Here is a 24299-nt window from a genome sequence, read left to right on the forward strand (position 1 = left end):
GTTTGGAAGCCTATTATATTGTGTAATATTTGTATTTTTGCATCATATATATACAATACACTATATATTTAAAAGGTTTTGCTAAAAATAATGGTATTCATTTGAATACCCTTGATACAACATGGGCCCGTCCCTAGGCGGCGGCCCACGCAGGGTCAGAGGAGTTGGATAGGAGAGAAGAGAGGGAGAGGAGAGAAGAAAGAGGAGAGAGAGGAGGACTTATAGGTGGGTCCCACCATCATGTGGGGTTCACGTCAGCAAAACTATCCCCAAATCAACCCGATGGCCAAATATAAACGGTTTTAAGAGTTGGGTGTGAAGATTCTTGGTTTTAGGGTTCGATGGTCAAAATCAAACTGAGATAATAGTTGAATAGCTAAAAATGGACTTTATCTTTATTACAAGACACGCATCCTCCGGTTCATCGGTCACCATGTGTACGGCCATAGAAGCAACGATGGGGGGTTTGGTTTCAAGGAGGTTATCTGTGGCAGAGGACTGAAAAAAGAAAATGTAGCGGTAAATCTTCCAGCAAGGGATGAAGCCACTGGAAACCAAAGTGTGTGGCGAAAATGAGGAGCTGAGCACCAATGTGGAATTCGTAAACAAAACGGAAGTTGAACTGAAATCTAGATGTAATGAAACAATTGATCCTTCAAGTCGCGCGCCCCAAACATACATGATTTAATCCGTGTTGAAAAAAAATGTGTTGTCTATTGTATAGCATTGCCCACATTAGCAATTAACTGGATTGGCCAATTTTGCATCTTCAATTTGGTAGCATGGAGTCTATAGCCTTTAGCATCTCCAAAAGCCTGCCTAGCCAAATCTCACTCTCTATATTCTCGTTTAGCTAAGATCCACTCTCTATATTTGGCTACACTACAACAAACTAGTCAAATCTCACTCTTCATATCCAACTCTTTTCTCTCCTCTCATCTCTTCAACTCATTGACACGTGGGCCCTACAACATCATCCACTCCCCTCCTCCTCCTCATGCTCCCCGCCCATGGCGCCGAGGGCCACCGCCGAGTGGCCCCACTGGCGAGGGTAATTGCCGAATGGCGCCACCGCCGAGAGCGCCCGCTACCGAGGGCTACCTCTGCCGATGGTGCCAGGGCGGGAGGGGGTGCGAAATGGTGGGAAGCAGCGCGCGTGATAGTGTGTCTTGCGGACTCGGGAAAGATGTCGACGAGGCAACACGCGAGGATGGCGAGGGAGATACCGAGCAGAGGGGGAAAAGAAACCCTGTTGGGTCATGATTTTACAGCACTTTAGCCAAATTTATAGAGCCTATTCTATTTACAAAGGCTGTTAGTGTGGCTCTCCTTCGCCTCTTGCCACGTGTTAGCGTGCTTAGGGGGTGTTTGGATCAAAATGCTAATGCCGTGCTAAAGTTTAGCACTAGTCCATCTAAACAGAAGTGCTAATACTAATAGATTGAGCTAAACTTTAGTCAAAACTCAATTTTTTTTTCATCTTAAAAAATAATAGATGCTAAAAATTTAGCACTCAAAGTTAATCCATTCAAACAAACCCTTAGTCACGTGATGATCATAGAGCATTCATGCGGAACATAAAATCCTCTTAAAAAACTGTAAGTTCCTTTTAAGAAAACGCGGGTGTGTTAGTGTAATGTACTGCGTGCATATGATTTTGTAATTCAACCTAGAAACTAGGTTTTGTAGTTCAACTGCTGGTGCGACCTGGTTATAATAACACACTGTATATTGTACTCCAAACTCCTAAGGGCTTCTCCAGTGGCTGTGCGTGAAGAGTCGAATCATGCATGCCACGTATGAGCCTAGTTTTTTCATCTGACATACTTCATTAATTTCATATCCCTCGATGGACCTACAACAGAATAGTTAAAAGGTAAAGGCCGTGTTTAGATAGTGCGTAAATTTTTTTTGCAACGGAATCTTGCTAATTTAAAGTACTAAATGAAGTCTATTTATAAAACTTTTTACATAGATGGGTTGTAAATCGCGAGACGAATCTAATGATGCTAATTAATCCATGATTAACCTATAATTAGCAGATGACTACTGTAGCATCACTGTTGCAAATCATGGATTAAGTAGGCTCATTAGATTCGTCTCGCGATTTACAGCTCATCCATGCAAAAAATTTTATAAATAGACTTTATTTAGTACTCCATGCATGTGTCAAAACATTCAATGTGATGTTTTTTTTTGCGTTTACAAGATTTACGGGTAAAAATCTAAACAGGGCCAAAATATCTTTCAAAGCCTTGTCTTTTCTCTCCATGCACGGTTGGAACTTCAACACTCAATTTTTTAATCAGTAGGATTCGACTCCTCTTTGGAGGTGGACTCTTTCTCTCTCCTTTCAAAGCCTTGCCTTTTCTCTTCATGCACGGTTGAAACTTCAACACTCAATTTTTTAATCGGTAGGATTCGACTCCTCTTTGGAGGTGGACTCTTTCTCTCTTCTTTAAAAGATCGGCATGCTCCAGCGGTGATGATTCGATTCATCAGGTCCATGTCGGCCCAGAGTTCGGCCACTGGAGAAGCCTAAGTCCTAACTACAGCAAACGTGGATAGATCGAATCAAAGTCGATGATATGGGCTGTCAGTGTCCATTGGCAGATCTTTTTACAGCTTGTCTCAGTCAGTAGTGTTGTCAGGTTCTTTTCTATCGACGATGACTGGACAGACTTTGCAAGATCGCTAGCATAATAAACTGCATTCTCATTGACAAATAGGCTTACATGTATACAGCCAGCAGAACAACACACTAGCACAACTATATATAAACCCCAAAAAATTAGTACTATGTGCAAAACTATCCCAAAAGTCGAAACTACCCTTCAGCCGCCGTGACACGTCCCAGCCCAACCCCCCGCAGGAGCTACACCGGCGGCTCGGTGGACGGCGGCAGCGCGGGCCCCTCGGGCGGTTCTTTGCCGCCCTTCCGCGGCACGACGTGGCTCCTGCACACGGGGCACGTCGCGTGCGAGTCGAGCCACATGTCGATGCAGCCGACGTGGAACGCGTGTGCGCACGCCGGCAGCCGCCGTGCCGGCTCCCCAGCCTTCATCGCCTCAAGGCACACCGGGCAGTCCCCGGGCGCGGGCGCGGCCGGCGGCTCGTACGGGAACGCCGGGGCGGCCGCGGCGATGGCCGCCGCCGAGAGCCCGCCGCGGCCGGCCCGCGCCTCCTCCTCGCCGCCATCGGCGGCGGCCGGCCCGGCGCCGAAGGTGCGGGCGGCGCACGAGAGCACGAAGAGGAGCGCGCAGTACATGGCGAGCGCGACCCACAGGTACCTGACGAACGCGGCCAGGATGACGAGGAGCAGCAGCACCGGGTACGACGCGAGCACCAGCGCGCTGCGCCGCGCGGCCACCGCGTCGCCGAACGCCTGCGCCTGCCACGGGTGCTCCGCCGACGACATCCTCAACTAGCAGCGCCGCCTGTGCCCTATGGTGAGCTAGTGTGGCTGCTCTCGTGTGGCGACGGTGAGTGCGTGCGAGCGAGCATTGGCGGCGTCTGGCGAGGGAATTTAAGCTGCCCGGCGGCCAACGCCAACCGGATAATGCCGTCCGGTTGCCGGGCGGCGTATGCAGCGCGCAGCTGCAACTAGACAGGCGGCATTCGAGACTTGTGCAAGAGTTGCTTTCCTGGGCGGGCGAGGTGATTGGATTTTTGTATGGGGTCAATGCTTGTCTCGGCAAGAAAGGCTTGGTGGAGGAAAGGGACCCCTGTTAGAAGAACTGCTCTGATGGTAGTTCGTTCTCTGATAGTGTGATCCAAGGCGTGCGAGTGAAGACAGCCCATGGACCGAGCGACCAGATGATTTTGTTATTGGTCGCGATATGATCCAACCATGCATATCCTGAACAAAAACAGGACAACAAGCTTGGCACCAGCAGTCTGATTATTCTTTGAAGAAGCATATCTGACATGGTCTTGTTGGGGTGTAAGAACTGGTATTGAGTTTCGAAAACATGCTGCTTGTCCAAACACGACGCCGCTTCTCTCTATTTCTTAATTCATTCAAGTGGCCAGTGGGTCGAGACAAAGGAAAAGGGAGAAGAAAATCCGCAGGAGTTCAGAGAACGCAGTCACAATGCGCGCACGCGTTGTATTAAAATTTCTGTCGTCTGCAGAGGTGTGTTTTCGAGCAGAAGGTAGCTGTCAGCAGGCTCTGAGTTTATCACAAACGAAAGATACTGATGATGGGACGTTAAGTAGTTAGTACCTGCGAGGCGATGCTGGTCTGGTGAACAATCTGGCGACAGGTGACCTGGCCGCTGAGCATATGATGAACCGGAGATCGAAATGGTCACTGCTCATGCTTGTGTTTTCGCGGATAAAAGTATTATTAGATTCTTAAGGGTTCATAGTGCATGGATTCTCAAGTTGGTTTTGTATATTAACTTTATTTAACACTTCTTATTATCGGTCAAGTGCGTTCTAGGTCATTCTAGAGAATAACTAAATAAGGCCAATGTTTCATTGCAGCTTTTAGGAATACATTCACTCCATTAACCGGGTTAGGGTTAACCAGACACAGCTAAATAGCTGGTTAAATGACAGCGCACATTCGGAAACAACATTCACCGCAAGCAATGCAAGTGTCCTGGCTCTAGCGAGCTGTAGTTCAGTTCGTTAGTTTTCTTTTAATGAACATTGTTCACCTTAAATCTGTGTTCTATACTAAAATATGGATACTTACATTTATAGCTAATTAATCTTTTTAGGTAATTTTATCCATCAACACGAGACGTCTAACTTAGTTGATCTTAGGGGATGTTGATTTCCCGGGGCTTGTCACATCGAATGTTTCGATGCCAGTTACAAAAGGAATTCCAGCTTTATCTCTTTTTTCAATAACAAAAAAGGAATTCCAGCTTTTCTAAAGAGAAAAGTCTGCTATAACAAAAATTCAATTTTCAACCTTCAACTACAAAATCGGTAATAAAAGCAATCGAACTGTCGAAACCACACAACTTTTGCCCTTTGGGTTTAAAGGTTATAAACCACCTTCGTCCTTCGAAACCTTTATAAAGGTTTGTAACATAACCTTTTTATAATATGCATATACTTCTTTCGAAATCAATAAGCAATATACTAATCAAACTTTCGGGAAAAAAAACTAACTAAACAAAGAGACGACCACCCGCTTTGTAACACTAGTGGTGAAACAAAAAAAAACTTCCATGCGCTTTGGCAAGAACTCGGGCTGAGTGCAGCCCACAGGCTTGGCCCATCTAGAGTTCAATACAAAAGGTCACACTTTCATGGGCCCTATGTAAAAAAGCCAGGTGATCTGTAGGTACTTATTGGGTAGAATGGACTGCCCAGACTCAGAATATTTCTTGTTTTCATTCTGGCCTGCTTCGTTGGACAATTGAATCTAGCCCGTCACATTTTGCTGTGTATATGAGCTTTATCGAGGAAAAAAGTACTTATGAAACGAACAAATAATTTTCCACCTGTTGCCTTGGTATTCTGGTATGTGTGAACGTGTCATTCTGTCCGTGGGAGAGACGGGGAATAATTCTCTGAGATTTGACTCGCGGCTTTCGCCGGTGAAGGATCGGCCCTTGGAGTTGGACCTCCTGCTGGCGCTCCTGGTGGTGGCCATGGGAGAGGCCAGATCAAGTGACCTGATCCACCCGACTCAGATCAGCTTGTGGGATTACGATGGTCGTCACTCGTCAGGTGGCTTAAACATCTGCGGTGATGATGATATTGCCTTGCAGAAACTTCGGGCGAAAGTTCTATCTGACTGTTATATCGGGTCAATATCGGCGTTGTTTGGGTATCGTTTTCCTCTTTTAGGACGTTGTTGTGATACTTTCTGCAAAGGATCGCGTTAACGCGCGACCTATCGCGCGCTGGGGGACCGCGCGACCCCCCTTTCCACCAGGGCGTGATAGCGACGTTTCCTTTTCTAGTTTCCATCCCGACCTACCCACGGCTTCGCCGCAACACTTGGCCCCGCGTGCTGGAGGAGGGAGGCGCGTCGGCGTCTGGTCCGGTCCAGGCGCGCGAGAGGCGCGGAGCCCCCCTGACCCGCGCGCTGGAAGGAAGGAGGCGCCCGCAGCAGCCGCGGCGCGCCGAATCCCCCCATCGCCCCATCCACCGCGACTCGCCGCATCTCGCATCCATCCATCCAGCCCACATCGCTGCATCTCGCCGACACGCACGGGAGGGCAGCCGCGGCCGTAGCAAGACCCTTGCGACTTGTGTCCTCCCTCCCCGGTCTGCAACTCCTTCCTTGCAGGTTTGCAACTTTTTTTGTGCTCTTTCCTTCTCATCTGCTTGATCTAATCCTCCTAAATCTGAACAAATCTTCCCAGTGATCTTCGAATTGTAGATAATTTTTTATGTCCATCTATATATTAGTGCAAATTTGTTGCAATCCACACAAGTTGTTGGATGGTGCCTCTTGACTAATGATCAGTAAATAAAATATTAGGACTTAATTTCGTCTAATAGATCAACAGGATGGGTGCCCCCTTACAAGACTCTTCTGAACATATAGGTTTATAGATTACAGTTCTGAGATGGCAACTTGTGTTCATTTTTTTGTGGCAACTTGTCTTTCTTCAGACTGCAGCTTATCTACATTTTGAGTTTTTTTGTATAGCAATTTGTGTTCATTTTTTTGGCTAAAAAAGAAATTTGTATTGTGCTAATTAGCATTTGTGTGCTTTTCTATATACATTATGAGTTTCCTTGCATGACAATTTACACTTAATATTTGTGTTTTTTAGGTGCAATATGACTTGTAGTGGGGTTTTTGATCTAAATTCTGCACCACTACAAGAGCATGATTTCGTTGCAGCCCCTTCAGATCTTGAGTTGCAGCAAGTTTCTGGTGCAGCTTTCCCACCGATATGTGTTGCTGGTGGTGCAGGTGCACATGTGTCCAGCAGCAACTTGACTCTCCCTGTAATATCTAATGAAACCCTTCATCTGCCAAGCAACTCAGCTCCTCCTGAAGTGGTAACTCAGCAACTTAGCAACTTAGCATCAAAGGTGCTCCCGGCTGAATCTGGTGGTGTGACAGTTCCCACGGCTGAGACAACTATAGATGGAGTTGATGTTGAGGATGGTGTTGAGGTTTTATCCACTCCGCAGGAACCTTTTGTAGGCATGTATTTTAATACTTCTGATGCTGCCAAAGACTATTACAATTCCTATGCCCGTCATACAGGTTTCTCTATAAGGATCGACACATCCCGTGAGTCGAAGAAGGCCAATGAAAAGACAAAGTATATCTATGTTTGCCAGAAGGCTGGGGTCAACAAAAAAGAGAAGGTTGCTGATGATGGGCCAATAACTGAGAAAAAGATTGTGAGGCAAAGGCGCAGTGATTATGTAGATAGGACGCACTGCCCAGCTTGCATGATTGTGAGGAAGACATCCCCTGGACACTGGGAGGTTGTGAACTTTGAAAGGGAGCACAACCATGAGTGTTTAAGAAAATTCTCGCTCACAAAATACTTGAAGTCCCACAGAGACATACCAGCTGAAGAGAAAGAGTTCATCAAGTTGCTCCATGGATGCTGCATCACGACAACTCGTGCTTACCAGATAATGGCTGAGTTGTATGGAGGTATTGAAAACTGTCTATACACCGAAGGTGATGCTAAAAATTTGCGTGTTGAGTACCGCGCTGAATATAGAGGTAAAGATGTGAAGGCGGCGCTTGAGTACATTGAAGAATTGAAGAAGAAAGACCCGGAATTCTATTATAGTTACACTCTTGATGAGTTTGACAGGGTTGAGAATATGTTTTGGGTGGATGGTGCAGCAAGGAGAGCTTATGAGCTGTATAGTGATTGTTTGTCCTTTGACACTACTTATTTGACCAATGCCTACAACATGCCATGTGCTCCTTTCATAGGTATGTATGTCCAGCAAAAAAAATATGCTAGTTTGCCCATTGATGGTTTTCATTGATTGTTATTTATTGGAGTCTAGAAAAAATACTGGTTATCACACTGACTATAATGCTGTATACTCTTTGAACAATTTGCTACTTTGAGAAAGCACAAGTTGGACACACTTGTTGCACATAAGTTGCCATCTTTATTCTGCACCAATTGATAGCCTTCAGCTATGAAAAAATACTAATAATTTGTATTGTGTTAACAGGGATTGACAGGAATGGTATAACAATCCAGCTGGGTTGCGGCTTTCTGAGGAATGAGAAGACTGAGGGTTTTGTCTTGCTGTTTACTGAGTTTAAGAAAGCAATGGGCGGCAAGGATCCTACAAATATAATATCTGATCAAGATATTGCGATGAAGGCTGCTATCGCAGAGGTATTTGTCAGTTCAGTTCATAGGAATTGCCGTTGGCACATTATGGAAAATGCTAGAAAGACAATGGGTCCTTTCTTGGATAGCAAGGGGGATGGTAAGCAAGAGTTGGCGGATGACTTCAAGGATTGTATTGACAATAGCTTCACGCTGGCAGAGTTTGAGCAGAAGTGGCAGGCTTTTCTGGATAAATATGAGCTCAACAATGATGAGAGGTTCCAACATTTGTATGACATGAGACATTGTTGGATCCCTGAGTATTTCATGCATTGTTTCTTCCCCTTCCTCCAAACAATAGCACGGAGTGAAGGCTTCAATGCTGTCCTGAAGCGCTATGTCAACCCAAAGAACTCGATACTCAACTTTGTGCAGCAATATAAGAAGATAGAACAAAGGATTTTCAGCAAACAAGATTTGCAAGAGGCGGCCACAGCCACGAAGGTCCCACACTACTTGACGGGGCACCCTATGGAGCATCAGATGAAGAAAGCGTATACAAGGAGGTTGTTCAATGTGTTTCAACACGAGCTGCAGTTAAGTTCGAGCTACTATGTTGTTCGTGTTGAAGGGGATGACTTGATAGATGTTGTTCCGTACAGACATTGCCCTGATCTGTTGTATGGGACACGGACATTTAGGGTCATGTCGTCCAGGGTGGAGGGCTTGTATAGCTGCACTTGTTGCAAGTTTGAGAGAGATGGAGTGCTTTGCTGCCACATATTGAAGGTTTTTGACGCCCTTGTAGTCCGCGAGGTGCCTGATCGATACATTCTCCCTCGATGGTCAGTTGAGCCAGTGGTTGATAGTGGGGTGGAAATTGCCGCTAACGAGCCTCTTCAAGAAGCCCAGATTACAGACCATGGGAAGCATGTTATACGTTACAGCAGTATGTGCACAAACTTTAATAAGATTGTGAGACCTTTTATAGCTGATGACGAGGGGTATGCCATAGTATCAAAACAAGTGAGTGCCCTACAATCTAAGCTTGTTGCTTTGGGGAAAAGGAGAGCGTCAAGTGTTCTTCCGGGGCTGGAGTGTGAACAAGTTGATATTGAATAACCCGCTGCGCCAAGGCCGCAGAACAAATCGTGCAAAAAAACAAGCTCATCAACCGGAGGGGGTGGGGATCCAAATCTGTCACAACAGCCTAATGGTGCGTATTGTCTTAACTGAATGTAGCAACTTATACTTCCTTGCCCCTAGCAACTTCTACTCATTCAGTCTAGCAACTTGTACTCCTTGTTCCAGCAACTTGTGTGTATTACTCCTAATAACTTGAAATTGTTTTGACTTTTCAGGCTCGCATGTTGCTGGTGCTGAGATTGGGGACCCACCAATAACAAAGAAGTAAGGGCGTCCAAGGTCAAAGAGATACAAGACAGGGTTGGGGTTGCTTCCCCCAAAAAAACCACCGTGTGGCTATTGTGGTTCAACAGAAAATACCACATCGACTTGCCCCGCCAAGCCGGCAAGAATGCAAACAAAAGAACTCTCGGATAAATCACTAAATGAGGTTGCTGCTGCGTGAAAAATAAGATGTGTTGCAGGGGGATGCATCTAACATTTTTTCCACTTCCTTGTAAGTTATTAAACTGCAATTAGTGATTTATGATTTTATTAAAGCATTGTGTGTGGTGATGTAATAATGAATAGTTGATGATTTTTATATTTCAGACTTGCTATATATATGGATAAATATACTTTTAATAAAACTTTGTGTATGGTGGCGTATGAAAAAAAAAGATTGGAAAATTGCAGCGCATGTTGAATTAAGTTAACAGAAAACACAAAAAAGTGCAGATCTGATGTACAGAAGTTGATATTTCAAAAAAAAATAAAGATCTGTGCACAATTTGCTGTTTTGACTTCAGACAAGTTGCCTGTTGGGCTGGTCACAAGTTGCCACTGTAAATATCTCCTTATATTACATAAGTTGCTGATCACAAAGAATACCTCCATATATTACATAAGTTGCTTCTCACACAGGAAAGTGGGGGGGTAAAAAAACGATTAGCATATCCGAGCATTGTTTAAAACCACAGAGAACATCTATATACAGAGTGCATGTATCATGAAAAAAATCACAAGTTGTTGTTGCACTAGCCACAAATTGCATACAAGTTGTCTGTTGAACTGGTCGCAAGTATATTACAGAATATCTGAGCATATCTGAGCATCAATTAAAAATAAAATGGGAGCATCTATATACAGAGTATATGCATCATGTGAAAAATACAGACATCTCTCCTCCCCTTCCCCACTCCGCTCCTAGCCTACTGATTTGCCATCTTTCCCTTTCCCTTTGAGAATAGTTCAGTCTTGTTCTCTAGCTTGTTGGCCGGGCTATGAAACCACACATGAAGAACTCGCTTCTTCAGCTTCATTTCATCAAACTCCATCATATTTGGGAGGTTGTGTCCCAGTGCTCTATAGCCTTGAGGGTGAACAGACCGCAGTCATGACTGAGATTAAGGGCACAAAAAGAGAGAGACAAATGTTAGATAATGTAGAACTTACAAAATGTTACAATATCTACAGTTTGGAATTCAGTTTAGAATAAAAAGATAAGAATGACTTGTGCTTACATCCCGAATTGCTTGTACCCCTCAATGAACTGCATCTCAAAGTTGTAAATGGTGGGAATCTTGCACCCCTGAACCTTAGATGTGTACTTGTTCCATAGGGTAATCACTTTTGCACGCACCGGATTGGCTTTCCATCTCAATTCAGCATTGTCGCTGTTCCTTAGAGAGTCTATGATTTGAAACTTCTTATCTGGAATATTTACAGCAAATGCGAACCAGTGGCCATCGCCGCCCGGCTGCACTATATTCTCTTGGTGCACGGGAAAGAGTATCTGTAGAAAAATCAGTTGAATAACTCACATGATAACAGAAAATAAGTTGCTGCTAAGGGGATGAATAAGTTGCTGGAAAAGAAAATCGAGTTGCTGATAAAAAAAGAAAAAATGCTACTGAACTGCGCAAACATGCTAATCCAATTCAATTTCTGTTCTGCATTCGGTTAAAAATATAATGGGAAACAAAAATGGCACTGTGAATGGGAAGTGATATGCAATGTTCAGCAATTGAAGCAGTATGCTGTGAGTCTGTGACCTCGACAAATATCTAACTTTGAATATTGCTATCAGAAAGCTACCTAACTCTGAATGTTGCAAATCACAAACTACTCATTACTCTTAATATTTGCAAATCAGAAAACAAAGACATTGGAAAACTACTCCTTAGGAATATTGCAATTACCAATGGGTTCTGTGGGCTAAAATTTGCTATAATCATACAACACAAGTTTGCAAACTAGGTTACTAGGCAGACAACACAAAGTTTTCAAGAAAAAAAATGTGGTTTTACCATTTCATAGTTTGAATCGCGAAACTCAAAAGCGTTCTTGACAATGTTGCTGTTCATGGGCCCTGTCATCATTTGGATCTGTAGCAAAAAAAAGTATATGGCAAAAAATGCTCAGATATGCACATGGGGGAATACTTTCAAAATGATAAGATACACACAGATGTCAGAGGGGTCAAAAGGGGGAAAAATGATATTACCGACACCCATGGGGACATTATCTTTGTCCTCTTCTTTCTAGGGTCCTGTGACAGCACGTAAGTCCCGAGATGCATGGCGTTGGTGCCTAGCGATCTCCCCATAACCATGCCCGCTGCTACCTCATGTGCTGTAAGTGTTATCTCTTTGGATTCAAAGAATATTGTGCTGACAAACAAGAAAAAGGTTTTCTCCATGACTGATGGGTAGAAAAAAAAGATGGGGGGATAAGATCAAGGTATATTGCCATACCCCTCTTTGTGCCTGGTGTGTCTGCATATGATGCTGTACAGTTCATCTTCTGTTGCAAGTTGACCCTTGTCCATTTCTTGAGAATCCTCATCGTCTGTAAATCCCAGTGAGAAGCTTGGAGCATCGGGTGCATCCTTGAAACCTTTGCTGTCCTTCAAGTTGTCGACACGCTGCTATCGGAACACATACACGTGCACAAAAAATTAACACTTGCATGCTGTATATCGGATTGAAAAAAATGAGAAGAAAAGAAAACATGGGTTGCTATTACCTTTTCTACTGCTGCTTTATGCATAGCTTCCGTGTGCCCATCACCAAGTATTTGGGTTGCAGTCTATGTAATGAAGACAAAAAAACGGATTAGCATAAGTTGCTGGTTTGCAAAAAAAAATGTGATGGGGCACATTTGCATGCGTGAGTTGCTACCTCAGCTTGTTTTGGGATGGTATCTGATTTTTCTGTAAACTTCCTCGCATACACTTTGGTCGCTGCTGCACCAGGAAGCAGCTCTACCTTTCCCTCATCTTGCTCCTTTGCAGTATTGGATTTGGGCACCACCGGTGGCAAGCCTCTCCCTCATGTGCTAGCAAGCTTTTTCCTTGACACTACATCTGACCGCTCCGCCTTTCTCTTTGTTCTCTTGGATTTGGGCACTTCTTCCAGAAGATTGTCCACAGGCAGGGGTTGCAACAAATCTTCCAGAAGCTTGGCCTCAAACTATTTTGCTTGCTCTTTCGGTTCAGAATCCATCTCATCGGACATTGTGACCGTGTCCTTCGCCCCTTTAAATTCCTTTTCGACAATATCATTGAAGACTTCCTTCTCATTGGGCACGAGCGGCACATCGAGGAACTCAGGTGGTTCAAAGATCAAAGGCTTCCTATCGGGCGGTGTAGCCATTAAGTCCAGTAGTGTCATACCTCCCGGAAGCCTGTACCGATTTGCTGGTGTAATCGGTGACAATCCGCTAAACTCAGAGCTGGATTGTGTGCCCGATTGCGTACTGCGTGGTGTGCCTTGATAATTGTCACCAGCCTCATCTTTAGGTCATGGTGCTTCATCAAAATCTGTCAAAAAAATAGATGTTGTGATCAAATATAAGTTGCTACAGATCGAAACATAAGTTGCTGCTAAGCAAAATCATAAGTTGCTAAATAACTCAATCCAAAGTTGCTGGTTCAACCAAAAAATTACTGATACAAAAATTGCTGCTGGACTGATAAAAAATGTATGTTTACCTTGCTTTCCATCATCTCTGATGCTAACATCATCCTTTGATGCTTTGTCGTCATCCTTTGCTGCTTTATCGTCGTCCTTTGCACCTTTATCATCATCTTTGGATGACGCACCTTTAGATTTATCACCAGACTGATCTTTGTGTGATGATGGTTCAGCAGATACTTAAAAAAAACATAAAACATAAGTTGCTGCTGTCTCCAAAAAGAGAATATGCTACTGAACCAATACGAGTTGTTGGAGGCCTTCAATACAAGTTGCATACCTGATTGTTTGCTGGCTGGTTTGGCTTTGTTGGTCTTCTTTCGGTCGTTGGCCCTATCATTTGAACCGCCATCATTGTGGTTGTCTTTATTCCTTTGTTTATTAGCAGCCTCATCTTTACATGAGGCTCCAGAGGCAGATCCTGCGAAGATAAAATAATAAAGAACCCTTGAGATTTCCATTGATCTTGCTACCAATATACAAGTTTTGATCCAACATATCATGTCAACATATTTACCTTGATTGCCTTTCATCGACTTGTACTCTATGTCATCATCTTGCTTGTTTGCGTTATCTACATCTTCAAATCTAACCTTCTTCTTGCTTTGCACTATCAAAGAAAAAGAAAATGTTTTTGTTATAAAAACAAAACTATAAGAAGCATATGCGATGCTGTTAGTCAATACCTTCGTTCTCAGTAGCTCTTGGGTCAATTTGTGATGAATTGATATCATCTCCAAATCCATCGTTGTTCTCATCATCTTCGTCCCCCTCTGTGTCGCAAGAGTCAAAGTTGGCATAATCTTCATCGCTGCTGGAGTCTTCTTCATCACTCCTAATCTCACCGAGTGATTCTTCCAGAATGTCGTTCTTCCTTTTACTCCTAACCTCCCGGGTACCTTTAGAGGTACTGGGGCCTGCTTGACCTCCTTCTGCATGTGCTTCTTACTGTTGTACCCCTTGGCACAACTTTTGTGTAAGGTTGACAAAAGCTTGATTGATTGCAATGTTGAACTCACTCAATGCACTTTTGAGGACCTCCCGATTCTGCAAAAAAAGAAAAAAAATTGCAAAAACATAAGGCAGCAACGAAAAACATAAGATGGTTGGATTATATGAGAGAAATGCGGGAGGAAAATGATGCGTGATGATAGAAAAAAAAGGATGGAGGACAGAAACATACAACAATGACCGATTCCGGCATGTTTGAATCGATGAATTGTTGGATCCTTTCTGGTGGGATCATCGTTGTTCTTAAATGATCTGGCTTTAGCTGTACAAAAAAAGGAGAAAAGGTGTGCATGAGTGAATAAAAAAAGGTTACTGGTTTACAAAGGCAGTATATAACTTTGCATGTATAACTCTGTGACTCTGTACATGTGTATCCAACACATGTATAACTTGCTACTTACACATACAAGATATTTACAAAGTTACTAATTCCCACACATGCAGAAAGTTGGAGGGAAAAAGATATTCGTGCATGAATCTTACTTGTAGTTTGCCGAACTGAGTCTCGGAGAGCTTATCCATGAGGCAGACTTTGGAGACGAGTTGTCCTGTCCACACAGCGGCTCTTACTTCCAAGTCGTTGTTAACGATATCACCAACATCGAGTGAATCTAGATACAATATCTGCATGCACAAAAAAGAGCATATTGAACACCAAAAAAAAGGATAGTCAGGTCTTGAGAAAAAAGAAAAAGGGAGTCTGAAAAATGAAAAAGACAAGGTGCTACAAGTCTAGTGTCCATACGGTATGGAAGAAGAGGCACCCGGACACAAACTTTCGCTTCCCAGACTTAAACTTTGCAATTCTTTTAATGAGTCTGTCCACTACTAGTTTGCACCAATTGTATCCTTTAATCTCTTCGGTGATTGAAATGGAATGGAAAGCCCTCACACACAACTTTGGGCTTGATGTTGGGCACAAGAAGGTGGTAATTGCAAACATTAGCCAAACCTTCAACCATTTGTCATCTATTGAATTGTTTCCCTCACCAGACAACTATTTTTTCAACTTCTACAAATGATGGTGCCTTATGATCATTCTCATGGCCAAAAACTTGATAGAACTCAGTGAATGTATCCGAATAACTCTTCTTTTCATAAATGACAGAGTTCGGGCCCATTGGTAACCCGAGCACTCGTTTAACAGCTTTATCGTCCACCTTTATTGTCCCCTTGTATGGGATCACCAACTCGGACTTGTTGATGTCGAAATTGTTAACTAGCCAAGTTGACAACTTCTCAGGAACAATGTTGCACTTTATTTCAAGGAGTCCCTCAAACCCAACACTTGCAATTCGCTGTTTCTGATTACCCTTGAGATTTTCATTGATCTTGCTCAGTCTTTTCGCTGATCCTTTTTTCCTTATATCCTAAAAGAAGAAACGAAGCATTTAATGAGTTTGCACACAATTCATGAATTCAAACTGCTTAAAAAAAGATTCATACAAGCTACCACATAATTCATGTATAAAGCTGCTAGAGCGGACATTCTACAAGTTAACCATAAGAAAAAAAAGATTCATGCAGCATAGTTTTTCTGCTTTGAATGATACCTGCTCTGCGTGCTTTCTTCCTACATCATCTTCTGTCGTTTCATCATTCACTCCACTGCCTCTAGAAGTATCCTTGTCTGCTCTAGAAGTAGCCCTAGTTGTTCGCTTTGGAGACGGGGCTGTATTAGTAGCTTCAATATTGCGTTTCTGGGCCATGCTATAAAAAAAAGTGCATAAAGAAAATGTGTCAGACAAAATAATAACCCCCATGATAAACAAAATAAGTTGCTGCGAAAGGGATGAATAAGTTGCTGGAAAAGAAATCAGGTTGCTACGTGGGTTCAGAGAAAAAAAAAAGTTCAGTGGGTCCTAGTGTCAACAAATCATCCTCTGAAAATAATAATCCCCAGTTGAATAATAACCCCCCATGATAAATAGAATAAGTTGCTGCATAGGGAATGAATAAGTTGCTGGAAACACAGAGGGCATATGTCGAGGCCATGCGTGCTAAAATTCTAGCTGAAATACTAGGAGGCAGTGGAGGTGGGAGTGTCTAGTGGTTTTTTGGTGTCTAGTGTCTAGTGCTTCTTTAGTTGTGTTGCTCCCTGCAGATTTTTGCAGATTATGCAGTTTCTGTAATCACTCATTCATGCATGACCTGTAGTAGTTGATAACCAGATATTCAGTTTAGATTATGCAATTTTTGGAATGCCACCTGAAACTCTTGTGAACTATGGCTATGGCAATGTATTCTTGACAATTCAGATGATTCTGATGGCTGTTGTTCAGCCATGTGCTTCTGGGCTTTTGTGCGAGCAGGAGCACAATCAGGAATGTGTTTAGCCAGAAAGTGCTTCCTTCAGATTTTTCAGTTATGCACAGACATATCTAATGCACAGAGAGTGATTTTTCAGTTGACTGAATGTACTTCTAATATTTGGTTTGATACTGTAACTTTATTTGGTATCCATATTTGGAATATCTGATGTACTTCTAATATTCTTGTTCCTTAAAAGCCCAGCTAAATTAAGTTGTGAAACCTCTGTGGCTAGGTTAATGTACATGACTGAATTATTTAAGTCACTTTGGTCTGTCCATACCTGATTTGTGACGAAGGTTTACACCAAGAGCTACAACACTCTTTATGCCCATGATATTTTCGTTTCTTTTTCAGCCAGTGAAATGGTGAACAAAGCTGCATTTCTATCACGTTTCTTTTTTCCTTTTTCAGGTTTAAATGTTCATGGTCCGAATAGGCAGAAAAAAATGATACAAAGTTGCCATGCAATTTGATACAAAATTGCCTTAAACAAAACAACTAGGCAGAAAAAAAATTGGAGAATAGAGAGTAGTCACCGTGATTTCCCAGCAGGGGGATGTGGTGCCGTGCCGGGCGCTGCCCTCATCGGGGAGTTGGCGCCTCCCCCATGACTCGATGCCCTTGTTCGCGGGCGACCCGCGACTTCATTCGCTGTGTCGTCATCGGATCCTGGGTCCGCGGAGGTGGAGGAGGTAGTCGGCCTGGGACCCCGCATCGCAAGCGCCTTCCTCCCTTGACACAAGCCGCCGGTGCCGCCGTGGCTAGCACCTCCCGGCGGGGCCTCCTCTCCAGCGCCGCTGGCGGAAGTTCCCGCCATGCCGCCTCTGCCGCTACTCCTCGCAGCCGCCTCCGCCGCTGCTCCCCGCTCGAGATCCACCCGAGCAGGGGCCTCTGCAAACCCCCGTCAGGTCCTCCCGCCGGTCCGCCAACCTCCGCCGGCAGCACCTACGCGCGGAGCGGCGGCGGTTTGCCCGTAGGAGCAGGGCGATGCGGGATGAGGAAACAACCCTGGATCCGGATTTGGAATGGGGGGAGGGGATGTCGGGGCGAGTTGATGGGCCGGTTTGGACGCGGCCTGCTGGGCTGGGCGGTCGAGCGCTCGCCGCGGGGCACGACCAGTCGTTCCTTAGCTTTTACCATTTGGAATGGGGGAGGGGATGTCGGGGCGAGTTGATGGGCCGGTTTGGACGCGGCCTGCTGGGCTGGGCGGTCGCGCGCTCGCCGCGGGCCGCGACCAGTCGTTCCTTAGCTTTTACCTTCTGCAAAGGTCCGCAGTCCTCCGAGTAAAAATCTAACTCCGGCTCGTCGAATGGACGACAACGGCATCTTCAATGTCGTGTTCTCCTTGGAGGCGTCGCCCTAGAGGTCCTCCGTGTTTGGAAACGGGAACGCTACGCTAGCAAGAATTCCTAATTCTACTCCGTTCACCAAAGATCTCATGCAAGCGGATGATCGTGGATCGTTACCCCTCTACGTGCAGCGCAGTGGAAGATGTGTTGGAGTAGACTCGTCCAACATAGTCACACATCGAAGTAGAGGAAGTAGTCGTTACGTCACCTCCTCGCCGATCAGCGCCGCAACAACAGCAGTGCCTCCACGAAATCTACACGTATGGGATGGGAAAAGCCAGTCACCAGTGTGCTAGCACCGCGTGGTCGGCTAGGTTTTTTGGCGAGGGGGAGAGGCGGCAACGACTAGGGTTTTTGACGCGTGAGTCATTGTCCGCCCCTAGCCTGCCCCTCATTATATAGACCCCACTAGTGGACCGTCATGCCGGAGACCCATTAAGGTTCTAATCTTTCTTGAATCAATAACTGACACACACATGATTGACTCTTGGGCATATCACCAACATTCCGCACCTAATTTCATTGTCAAGGTGGAGTTTATTTATGTGGTTTCTACATGAAAGGATTTAGCAAGCAACGGACAATTCGGACATCAAGTTTCTAATCAGACGAGTGATGTTGAATTGGTGCAGCGTGAAGATATTGCAAGACTGAAACATTAGCGGAAAGAAGATTAAATCATAGTATATTTTAGCTTTCTTTCTTCGTTTTAGAGTTTTCTTCTTGTGTTTGTAACTCTCATTTTGAGGTTTGGAGTCTAAGAACTCTTGTAATATTTGGCTATATATATTCATCATGTGAAATAAAAGGCCGGTTTCTAACCTTAATCTGAAAAATGTATTTGATGCCCAGATCCAATTGGCATCTTACTCTTGAAGAATTTTTTTGATACAGACAATACTCATTCGAATGAATAGGAAGCAAATGTAATGCGTCGCATCATGAAAAAGGTACAAAATCTAAATGCATGAGATGAGCCATCAAGAGATCGCTTTTGTGCATGTTTATCTTTTTATCATAATTGAAAACGGAATTCCTTCGACTAAGCGTACCTTTCACGATACCGATCCTGTCCTGTGCATCAAAGGTCCAAACTCAAAGGACACGGTACATGGTTCTCAGCATCCTTGACAAACGTATACGTGCACTCACTAGATTTCATATTGTAGCATTTGAAGGGAACACTTGTACGCGCGTACCTCTAGAACACGGGCACCCTCGGTGTCACCAGATCAGATCTGAGCGCTGTCTCCTTCCTAGTACAGCAGAAATGGCAAACTGTCAAAAAAAAAAAAAACGGCCGCTGCCAGCGACGGATGATCAGTCCGTGCGCTTGCTCCGGCCACTAGATTCCGGCCCACCCCTCCGCCGTTCACCGGTACGCACTCCGCCCCCGCCGAGAACGACCCGCTGGCGACTAATCGCGGCTGGGAGACACGCCGGTGTCTACACGGATACGGGTAAAAGATATGATACTATCAGATACACGGATACGCACTTTTCTGAAAATATTGATACGGAGATACAGCTAGAATAATTAATAATTATATATAAATATCACATAAATATTCAGCAAGTGAGATTTTACTCTTGAGGAACTTCCCCTATACTCAGATATGCAATACATGCATGTCCATATAACATTATCTCTATAACTAGCATTCTCTAAATGCACAACTGATTCCACAAGGGGTTTTTCAGTTGCTGCTCATCTAGTTCTACAGTTCTATTGCAGCAAATTCATCATTTTGTATCATCTCTTACTATCAAAATAGCATTTGGGTGGGCTGATTACTGCTCTGAGTTGTATCCCATCCGGCCAAAAAGTATCAGATACGCGTATCCAAATAAATACATATCCGTTTTTTCATAATACGAAAAAAAACGTATCCGAAGTGTATTCGGAGCGTATCCGATACGGATACGCCACCACCTAGAGTATCCGCGTAACAGAGGCCGCGTCGCTTGAGGGGCCACCGTTCTACCGATAGCGACGCCGCGGGTCGTCCTTATCTGGTTGGTAAACCGTAACAAACTGCTCCGTGTGGTTCACCCTCCCTCCCCTGTCTCGCAAAGAGAGATGCACGAGAGCTCCCCTGCAGCTGCAATCCTCATCGGTCTCCATGGTGAATCGTCCTGTCGCCGTCTTTCCAAAAAAAAAATCATTCTGTCGCCGTGTCAAATTTCGTTTTTTTACACGATCGATTTTACACTGTGGATTTGCCATCACGCTGCTGGTTAGTTTTATACGTTGGTTGAGTTGTCGGAGCTCGACAGCCATGGTGAAATCAAAGAAGAAAGGTAAGTTTTTTTTTTTCGGATTGAGCGCTAATCACTCTTCGCGGCGACTGCGCGATCGGGTCACCGGCGTGCGCTAATCACTTTGCCTATGTGGAAGCACACCATTCGGCGTTCACATCAGCACTAATCTTTTCCCCGAATTGATTAGCTTTTCTTGCCATGTCCGCCGCAAGAAAAAGCCGAAATTTTAGTGCGCAGACCGGAGCCTCCACGGAATCCTGCTCTGTTTTTTCCCCCGTGGCCCATGGATTCCTCCCGCTGAGCTGAGCCCCGAGGGCCGCCCGACGCGGCCTCTGATGAGCGCGGCCTCGCCGGCGGCACGGCGGCGATGGACCTCCCGTGGCTGGATCTGCCCTTCACCTTCCTCACGCTGCTCCTCGCCACGCGCCTCGCCTACGACTACTACGGCGACGTCGCTGCGGCCTTCGCCGGCGGCTTCTCCATCCAGGTCTTCCTCTTCTACTGCTTCGCGCGCTGGTACCGCCACGCCATCGAGGGGCGCGCCGCCGCGGCGGGCCGCGACGACCCGTCGCCGTCGAACCGGCAGCAGCAGGGGGGCGCGGACGCGGAGGCCCCGCCCGTCCTGACCCCGCTGCTGGGCGCGCCCGGCGGCGTGCGCGCGTCGACTCTGGGCAGCCGGTGCTTCGCCGTGGTCTTCATGGTGTTCGTGCCGCTGGTCATCGTCGTCTTCGAGCGCAGCCAGGCGGACGTCGTCGCCTACGCGCTCTGCCTCGCCAACATCATCGTCATGGTCGTCTGGCTCTCGCCGGACGCCGGGCCCGCGGCGGCCGCCGCCAAGTCGCTCCTGCGCCTCAGCGACGACGAGGACGACGGCAGCACGGGCAGCGCCGGCGCCGACGACAAGTGCTGCGTCTGCCTCGCCGGCATGCGGGAGGACCAGGCGCTCCGGGAGCTGCCGCGCTGCGGCCACCGCTTCCACGACAAGTGCATCGGCAAGTGGCTCAAGGCGCACCCGACGTGCCCGGTCTGCCGGGCCACGGCCGTGCCGCCGCCGCAGGAGGGCGGCGACCCGCTCGACGACGACATTAGCCCCGTCTAGCGCTCTAGCTATCGTTCCCCATGTTTGATTGGTGCATCTCGTCTGACAAATTCGTGGTGGTTTGTTGGGAAATTTGCTGAACCTGTGTATAGTTATTATCGAAATCGCTGTTAGGCATCGATTGGAATTGTTAGCAGTGCAGTGATGTGTAAATACACTCGTTTTCGTGCACTTTGGAGAAAGGAAAAAAAAGGAAAGCCTTGTTTGCTTCATGAAAGGTCCAATCATTGAACATTGTGTTCTGAAAAGATAGGAAAAATGATGACTTTCTCGGTAGTGGTCGATGGATTAAAAGAATGTCAACATGCCATTAGCATGGAGTACCCCACTAATTTGATGCTTACTTGATGTAGGCACAAAATAAAGCAACGACTTTGCATTTTCCATGCGTCAACAAAATAACTTTTGTTTTGTTTCGTGAGCGTAATAAGTAACTCCATTGCTACATTAAAGACCAACATTTTCCACCGTGGTAGTTGGTTGATGCCCACATGCCACATGGATCGATGGATGTTGGCCTGTTGTAGTCATAAACAAAGTACTGATGACTAAGCATTTTACGGGCGTCGGCACGATAAAAACTATGAATTTCGTCGCAGGATAGATAACTCTGTTGCTACAGTTTGGAGCAGTGTTTCAATGTAAGGTCATGTTTAGTTCCCAATTTTTTTTAAGATTCCCTGTTACATCAAATTTTTGAATACATGCATGGAGCATTAAATATAGTTAAAGAAAATAACCAATTACACAGTTTAGCTGTAAATGATGAGATGAATCTTTTGAGTCTAATTAATTCAAACGAAAGTGCTACATTAGCCGAATCCAAATATTTTCACCAACTAAACACACCCTAAAGTTTCCTCTTGAGAGCTGTTGAACAACTTATACCAGATCACTAATGGAACTTATCTTTTCTTTTATAACATAATAATCCATGTTCCATCATCTACAGCAGTGTTCAGTGCACCTTGACGATCTCAAGATATAGGGCTTGATTAGTTTGCTTTTTATACAATATTAGCATGCTAAACTATGGGAAAGCTCACAAATTCGGTACTTATTTTGTTGAAGGCTAAAAAATAGCCAATCTAGCCACGTGTGCTATTCTAAACTTGCCAATTTTTGGTAAAAAAATTGGTATGCCCACATTTTAACCTTTTTTTTTAAGCCGAACATTTTAACCTTTTAACAATGTTTTTAACAATGCCAATTATTTAGCACCAACCAAGCAAACCGGTAAAACATCATCTGCGGTCGGTTGGGCCAAATCAATCAGATAGAGGAGAGGTCTGATGGCGATGTATTTGGCCCATGTCTCATTACAACACATTTAGATGACCTCAGCCCAGATTAGCAACAACAGTGGGTGGGTCTGGTTGGCCTTCCTCAAAAATACTTGCTGAGTGTCATTGTTATTTATATTTATGTAATAGCACCTATGTAGGATCGTATCAGACATTCTCCTCCTTAAATGATATGGTAGTACTCCTACCTTTACATGTTTTCTTTTCAAAAAATACTTGCTGGTGGCGATGTGCAGAGCTGCAGTTTGCACGCATTTTTCTGGAACACGTAGAGGAGCTGTGTATCTTTGTATTAAGAAGAAGAGTGTAGCAAATTTACATCACTGATCATCCACCTTGAGTCAGAATGGGTGAGGCGACCTCCAATGGTGCCACCCATCCCTCCCCCCACCCCATATCGGGGGAGCTATAGGGGGAAATCCGATCCAACGGTTCCCCCTATATACAGGGGAGTTGAAACTTCTCCCACATATAGGGTGAGTTCCAACTCCCCCTATATCTCTAATCACACCGTTTCTTCGCGATATTAATCCCGTTTGAGCCCCGTAACATGATGATAATGCGTATTATGACAGTACAAATACAGTATGATTTTTTTTAAATTCAAAAACATTAAATAAATAGTTAGTTAATGAGTGATAGTATATAGGGGGAATAGATATGGGGGGAATGATTGGAGAGAAGGAGTTATAGGGGAGGAATTTTTTGGAGGGAAGTTGTAAAATATAGTAAATAGTACATTTGGGGGGAGTTGGATGGGGGGAATGGTTGGAGAAAGCCTGACAGTCGAACAAAACTCCTAAAAAAACTCTTACAGAGCTGTTTGCACGCCAGAGGATTTTCTTTTTACTAAATATTTGGCACACATTTTATCTTCACTACTCTTATGATTATCTCTTTTTTTAGGAAGACACCAAAAAAGTGTCTCATATCTTATTCATATCAATAAAAATAATTGATAGTACAATAGAAAGACAACTTGATGCAAGATGACGTAAAGGAAATAAAATTACACCGAAGAGCTCTCAAGTCGCCTTCTTCATCCGATTGTTCGTTGTCCACTGGAGCTTGAAAAACACACTGAAAAGGCAGTAAGGGAAAGGGACACGTGCAAACGCCATCGCCACACAAAGCTTTGAAGACCGCAAACACCACTCGCTGCTTACGAGATCTAGCAATCGCTGAAAGAACATCGGCTGGGGGGAACACCCTAAGCAACACAGGCTTGCAATCCTTCACCACCAAAATAGAGGGTTGAAAAAACCAGATATTATCGTAGAACAGATCGAAAGAAGATGTCAAAGTCGCCACAACAAAAGACAACCAACTGCATCTCTTGATTGACACACCTCAGCTGCAAAGATCTAGAGAGAACCTTTAAATCTGACAAAACTAACTCCCACTTGGCCATCGTTGGTGCCGGAACGGATGTCGTCGAGGTAGGAAAAGACCGGAGAGACCTTATTCCAAAGCATCATCGTCGCCACCACCTCATCGATGTTGCTGGAGAACCAAACAATAAAGAAAACTAAGTTTTAGAAAAAAATTATTTAAATGACTTTCATGGAAAATTTATTCAAATTTATTTAATAATTTTAACTAAAAGTTTTGTGAAGAAT

The 24299-nt window shown here is 44.7% G+C and overlaps 5 protein-coding genes across 5 annotated transcripts; 2 read left to right on the forward strand and 3 right to left on the reverse strand.

The window, feature by feature from the left end:
* Positions 1 to 2695: 2695 nt before the first annotated feature.
* Positions 2696 to 3654, reverse strand: LOC120670331 (RING-H2 finger protein ATL39-like). Its single transcript, XM_039950419.1, has one exon. It carries the CDS (start codon positions 3416 to 3418, stop codon positions 2876 to 2878), a length of 543 nt encoding a protein of 180 aa, XP_039806353.1. The 5' UTR covers positions 3419 to 3654; the 3' UTR covers positions 2696 to 2875.
* Positions 3655 to 7086: 3432 nt separating this feature from the next.
* LOC120668990 (protein FAR1-RELATED SEQUENCE 5-like) lies at positions 7087 to 10060 on the forward strand. The gene is made up of 3 exons (XM_039948811.1): positions 7087 to 7885; positions 8137 to 9456; positions 9602 to 10060. The coding sequence occupies exons 1-2, from the start codon at positions 7132 to 7134 to the stop codon at positions 9360 to 9362; spliced, it is 1980 nt and encodes a 659-aa protein (XP_039804745.1). The 5' UTR covers positions 7087 to 7131; the 3' UTR covers positions 9363 to 9456; positions 9602 to 10060.
* A 641-nt stretch (positions 10061 to 10701) lies between these two features.
* LOC120669306 lies at positions 10702 to 13021 on the reverse strand. Its single transcript, XM_039949082.1, has 7 exons — positions 12890 to 13021; positions 12393 to 12455; positions 12122 to 12291; positions 11872 to 12037; positions 11675 to 11752; positions 10889 to 11160; positions 10702 to 10765 (listed from the first exon to the last, which is right to left on the reverse strand). Exons 1-7 carry the CDS (start codon positions 13019 to 13021, stop codon positions 10702 to 10704), a joined length of 945 nt encoding a protein of 314 aa, XP_039805016.1.
* Positions 12654 to 16062, reverse strand: LOC120669307. Its single transcript, XM_039949083.1, has 8 exons — positions 15907 to 16062; positions 15382 to 15723; positions 14837 to 14977; positions 14362 to 14389; positions 14029 to 14286; positions 13623 to 13952; positions 13360 to 13521; positions 12654 to 13188 (listed from the first exon to the last, which is right to left on the reverse strand). The coding sequence occupies exons 1-8, from the start codon at positions 16060 to 16062 to the stop codon at positions 13169 to 13171; spliced, it is 1437 nt and encodes a 478-aa protein (XP_039805017.1). The 3' UTR covers positions 12654 to 13168.
* Positions 16063 to 20061: 3999 nt separating this feature from the next.
* LOC120670955 (E3 ubiquitin-protein ligase Os06g0535400-like) lies at positions 20062 to 21588 on the forward strand. The gene has a single exon (XM_039951148.1). The coding sequence runs from the start codon at positions 20645 to 20647 to the stop codon at positions 21374 to 21376; it is 732 nt and encodes a 243-aa protein (XP_039807082.1). The 5' UTR covers positions 20062 to 20644; the 3' UTR covers positions 21377 to 21588.
* Positions 21589 to 24299: the final 2711 nt, after the last annotated feature.

This window comes from Panicum virgatum, chromosome 4N (assembly GCF_016808335.1).
Source record: "Panicum virgatum strain AP13 chromosome 4N, P.virgatum_v5, whole genome shotgun sequence".
Classification (NCBI taxonomy): domain Eukaryota; kingdom Viridiplantae; phylum Streptophyta; class Magnoliopsida; order Poales; family Poaceae; genus Panicum; species Panicum virgatum.

What these genes read in the sequence shown, in the direction of transcription:
- LOC120669306 (XM_039949082.1), bottom strand. Translation starts at nt 13,021, where the DNA reads ATGGCTACACCGCCCGATAGGAAGCCTTTGATCTTTGAACCACCTGAG. An exon ending in ATAAAGCAGCAGTAGAAAAG is followed by an intron (nt 12,292 to 12,392) that starts GTAATAGCAACC and finishes TTCCGATAGCAG; the next exon opens with CGTGTCGACAACTTGAAGGA. An exon ending in TAATGTCCCCATGGGTGTCG is followed by an intron (nt 11,753 to 11,871) that starts GTAATATCATTT and finishes TTTTTGCTACAG; the next exon opens with ATCCAAATGATGACAGGGCC.
- LOC120669307 (XM_039949083.1), bottom strand. Translation starts at nt 16,062, where the DNA reads ATGGCCCAGAAACGCAATATTGAAGCTACTAATACAGCCCCGTCTCCA. An exon ending in GCCATGAGAATGATCATAAG is followed by an intron (nt 14,978 to 15,381) that starts GCACCATCATTT and finishes TTGTGCATGCAG; the next exon opens with ATATTGTATCTAGATTCACT. An exon ending in ACCAGCCAGCAAACAATCAG is followed by an intron (nt 13,522 to 13,622) that starts GTATGCAACTTG and finishes GTTTTTTTTAAG; the next exon opens with TATCTGCTGAACCATCATCA.
- LOC120668990 (XM_039948811.1), top strand. Translation starts at nt 7,132, where the DNA reads ATGTATTTTAATACTTCTGATGCTGCCAAAGACTATTACAATTCCTAT. An exon ending in GCCATGTGCTCCTTTCATAG is followed by an intron (nt 7,886 to 8,136) that starts GTATGTATGTCC and finishes TTGTGTTAACAG; the next exon opens with GGATTGACAGGAATGGTATA.
- LOC120670331 (XM_039950419.1), bottom strand. Translation starts at nt 3,418, where the DNA reads ATGTCGTCGGCGGAGCACCCGTGGCAGGCGCAGGCGTTCGGCGACGCG.
- LOC120670955 (XM_039951148.1), top strand. Translation starts at nt 20,645, where the DNA reads ATGGACCTCCCGTGGCTGGATCTGCCCTTCACCTTCCTCACGCTGCTC.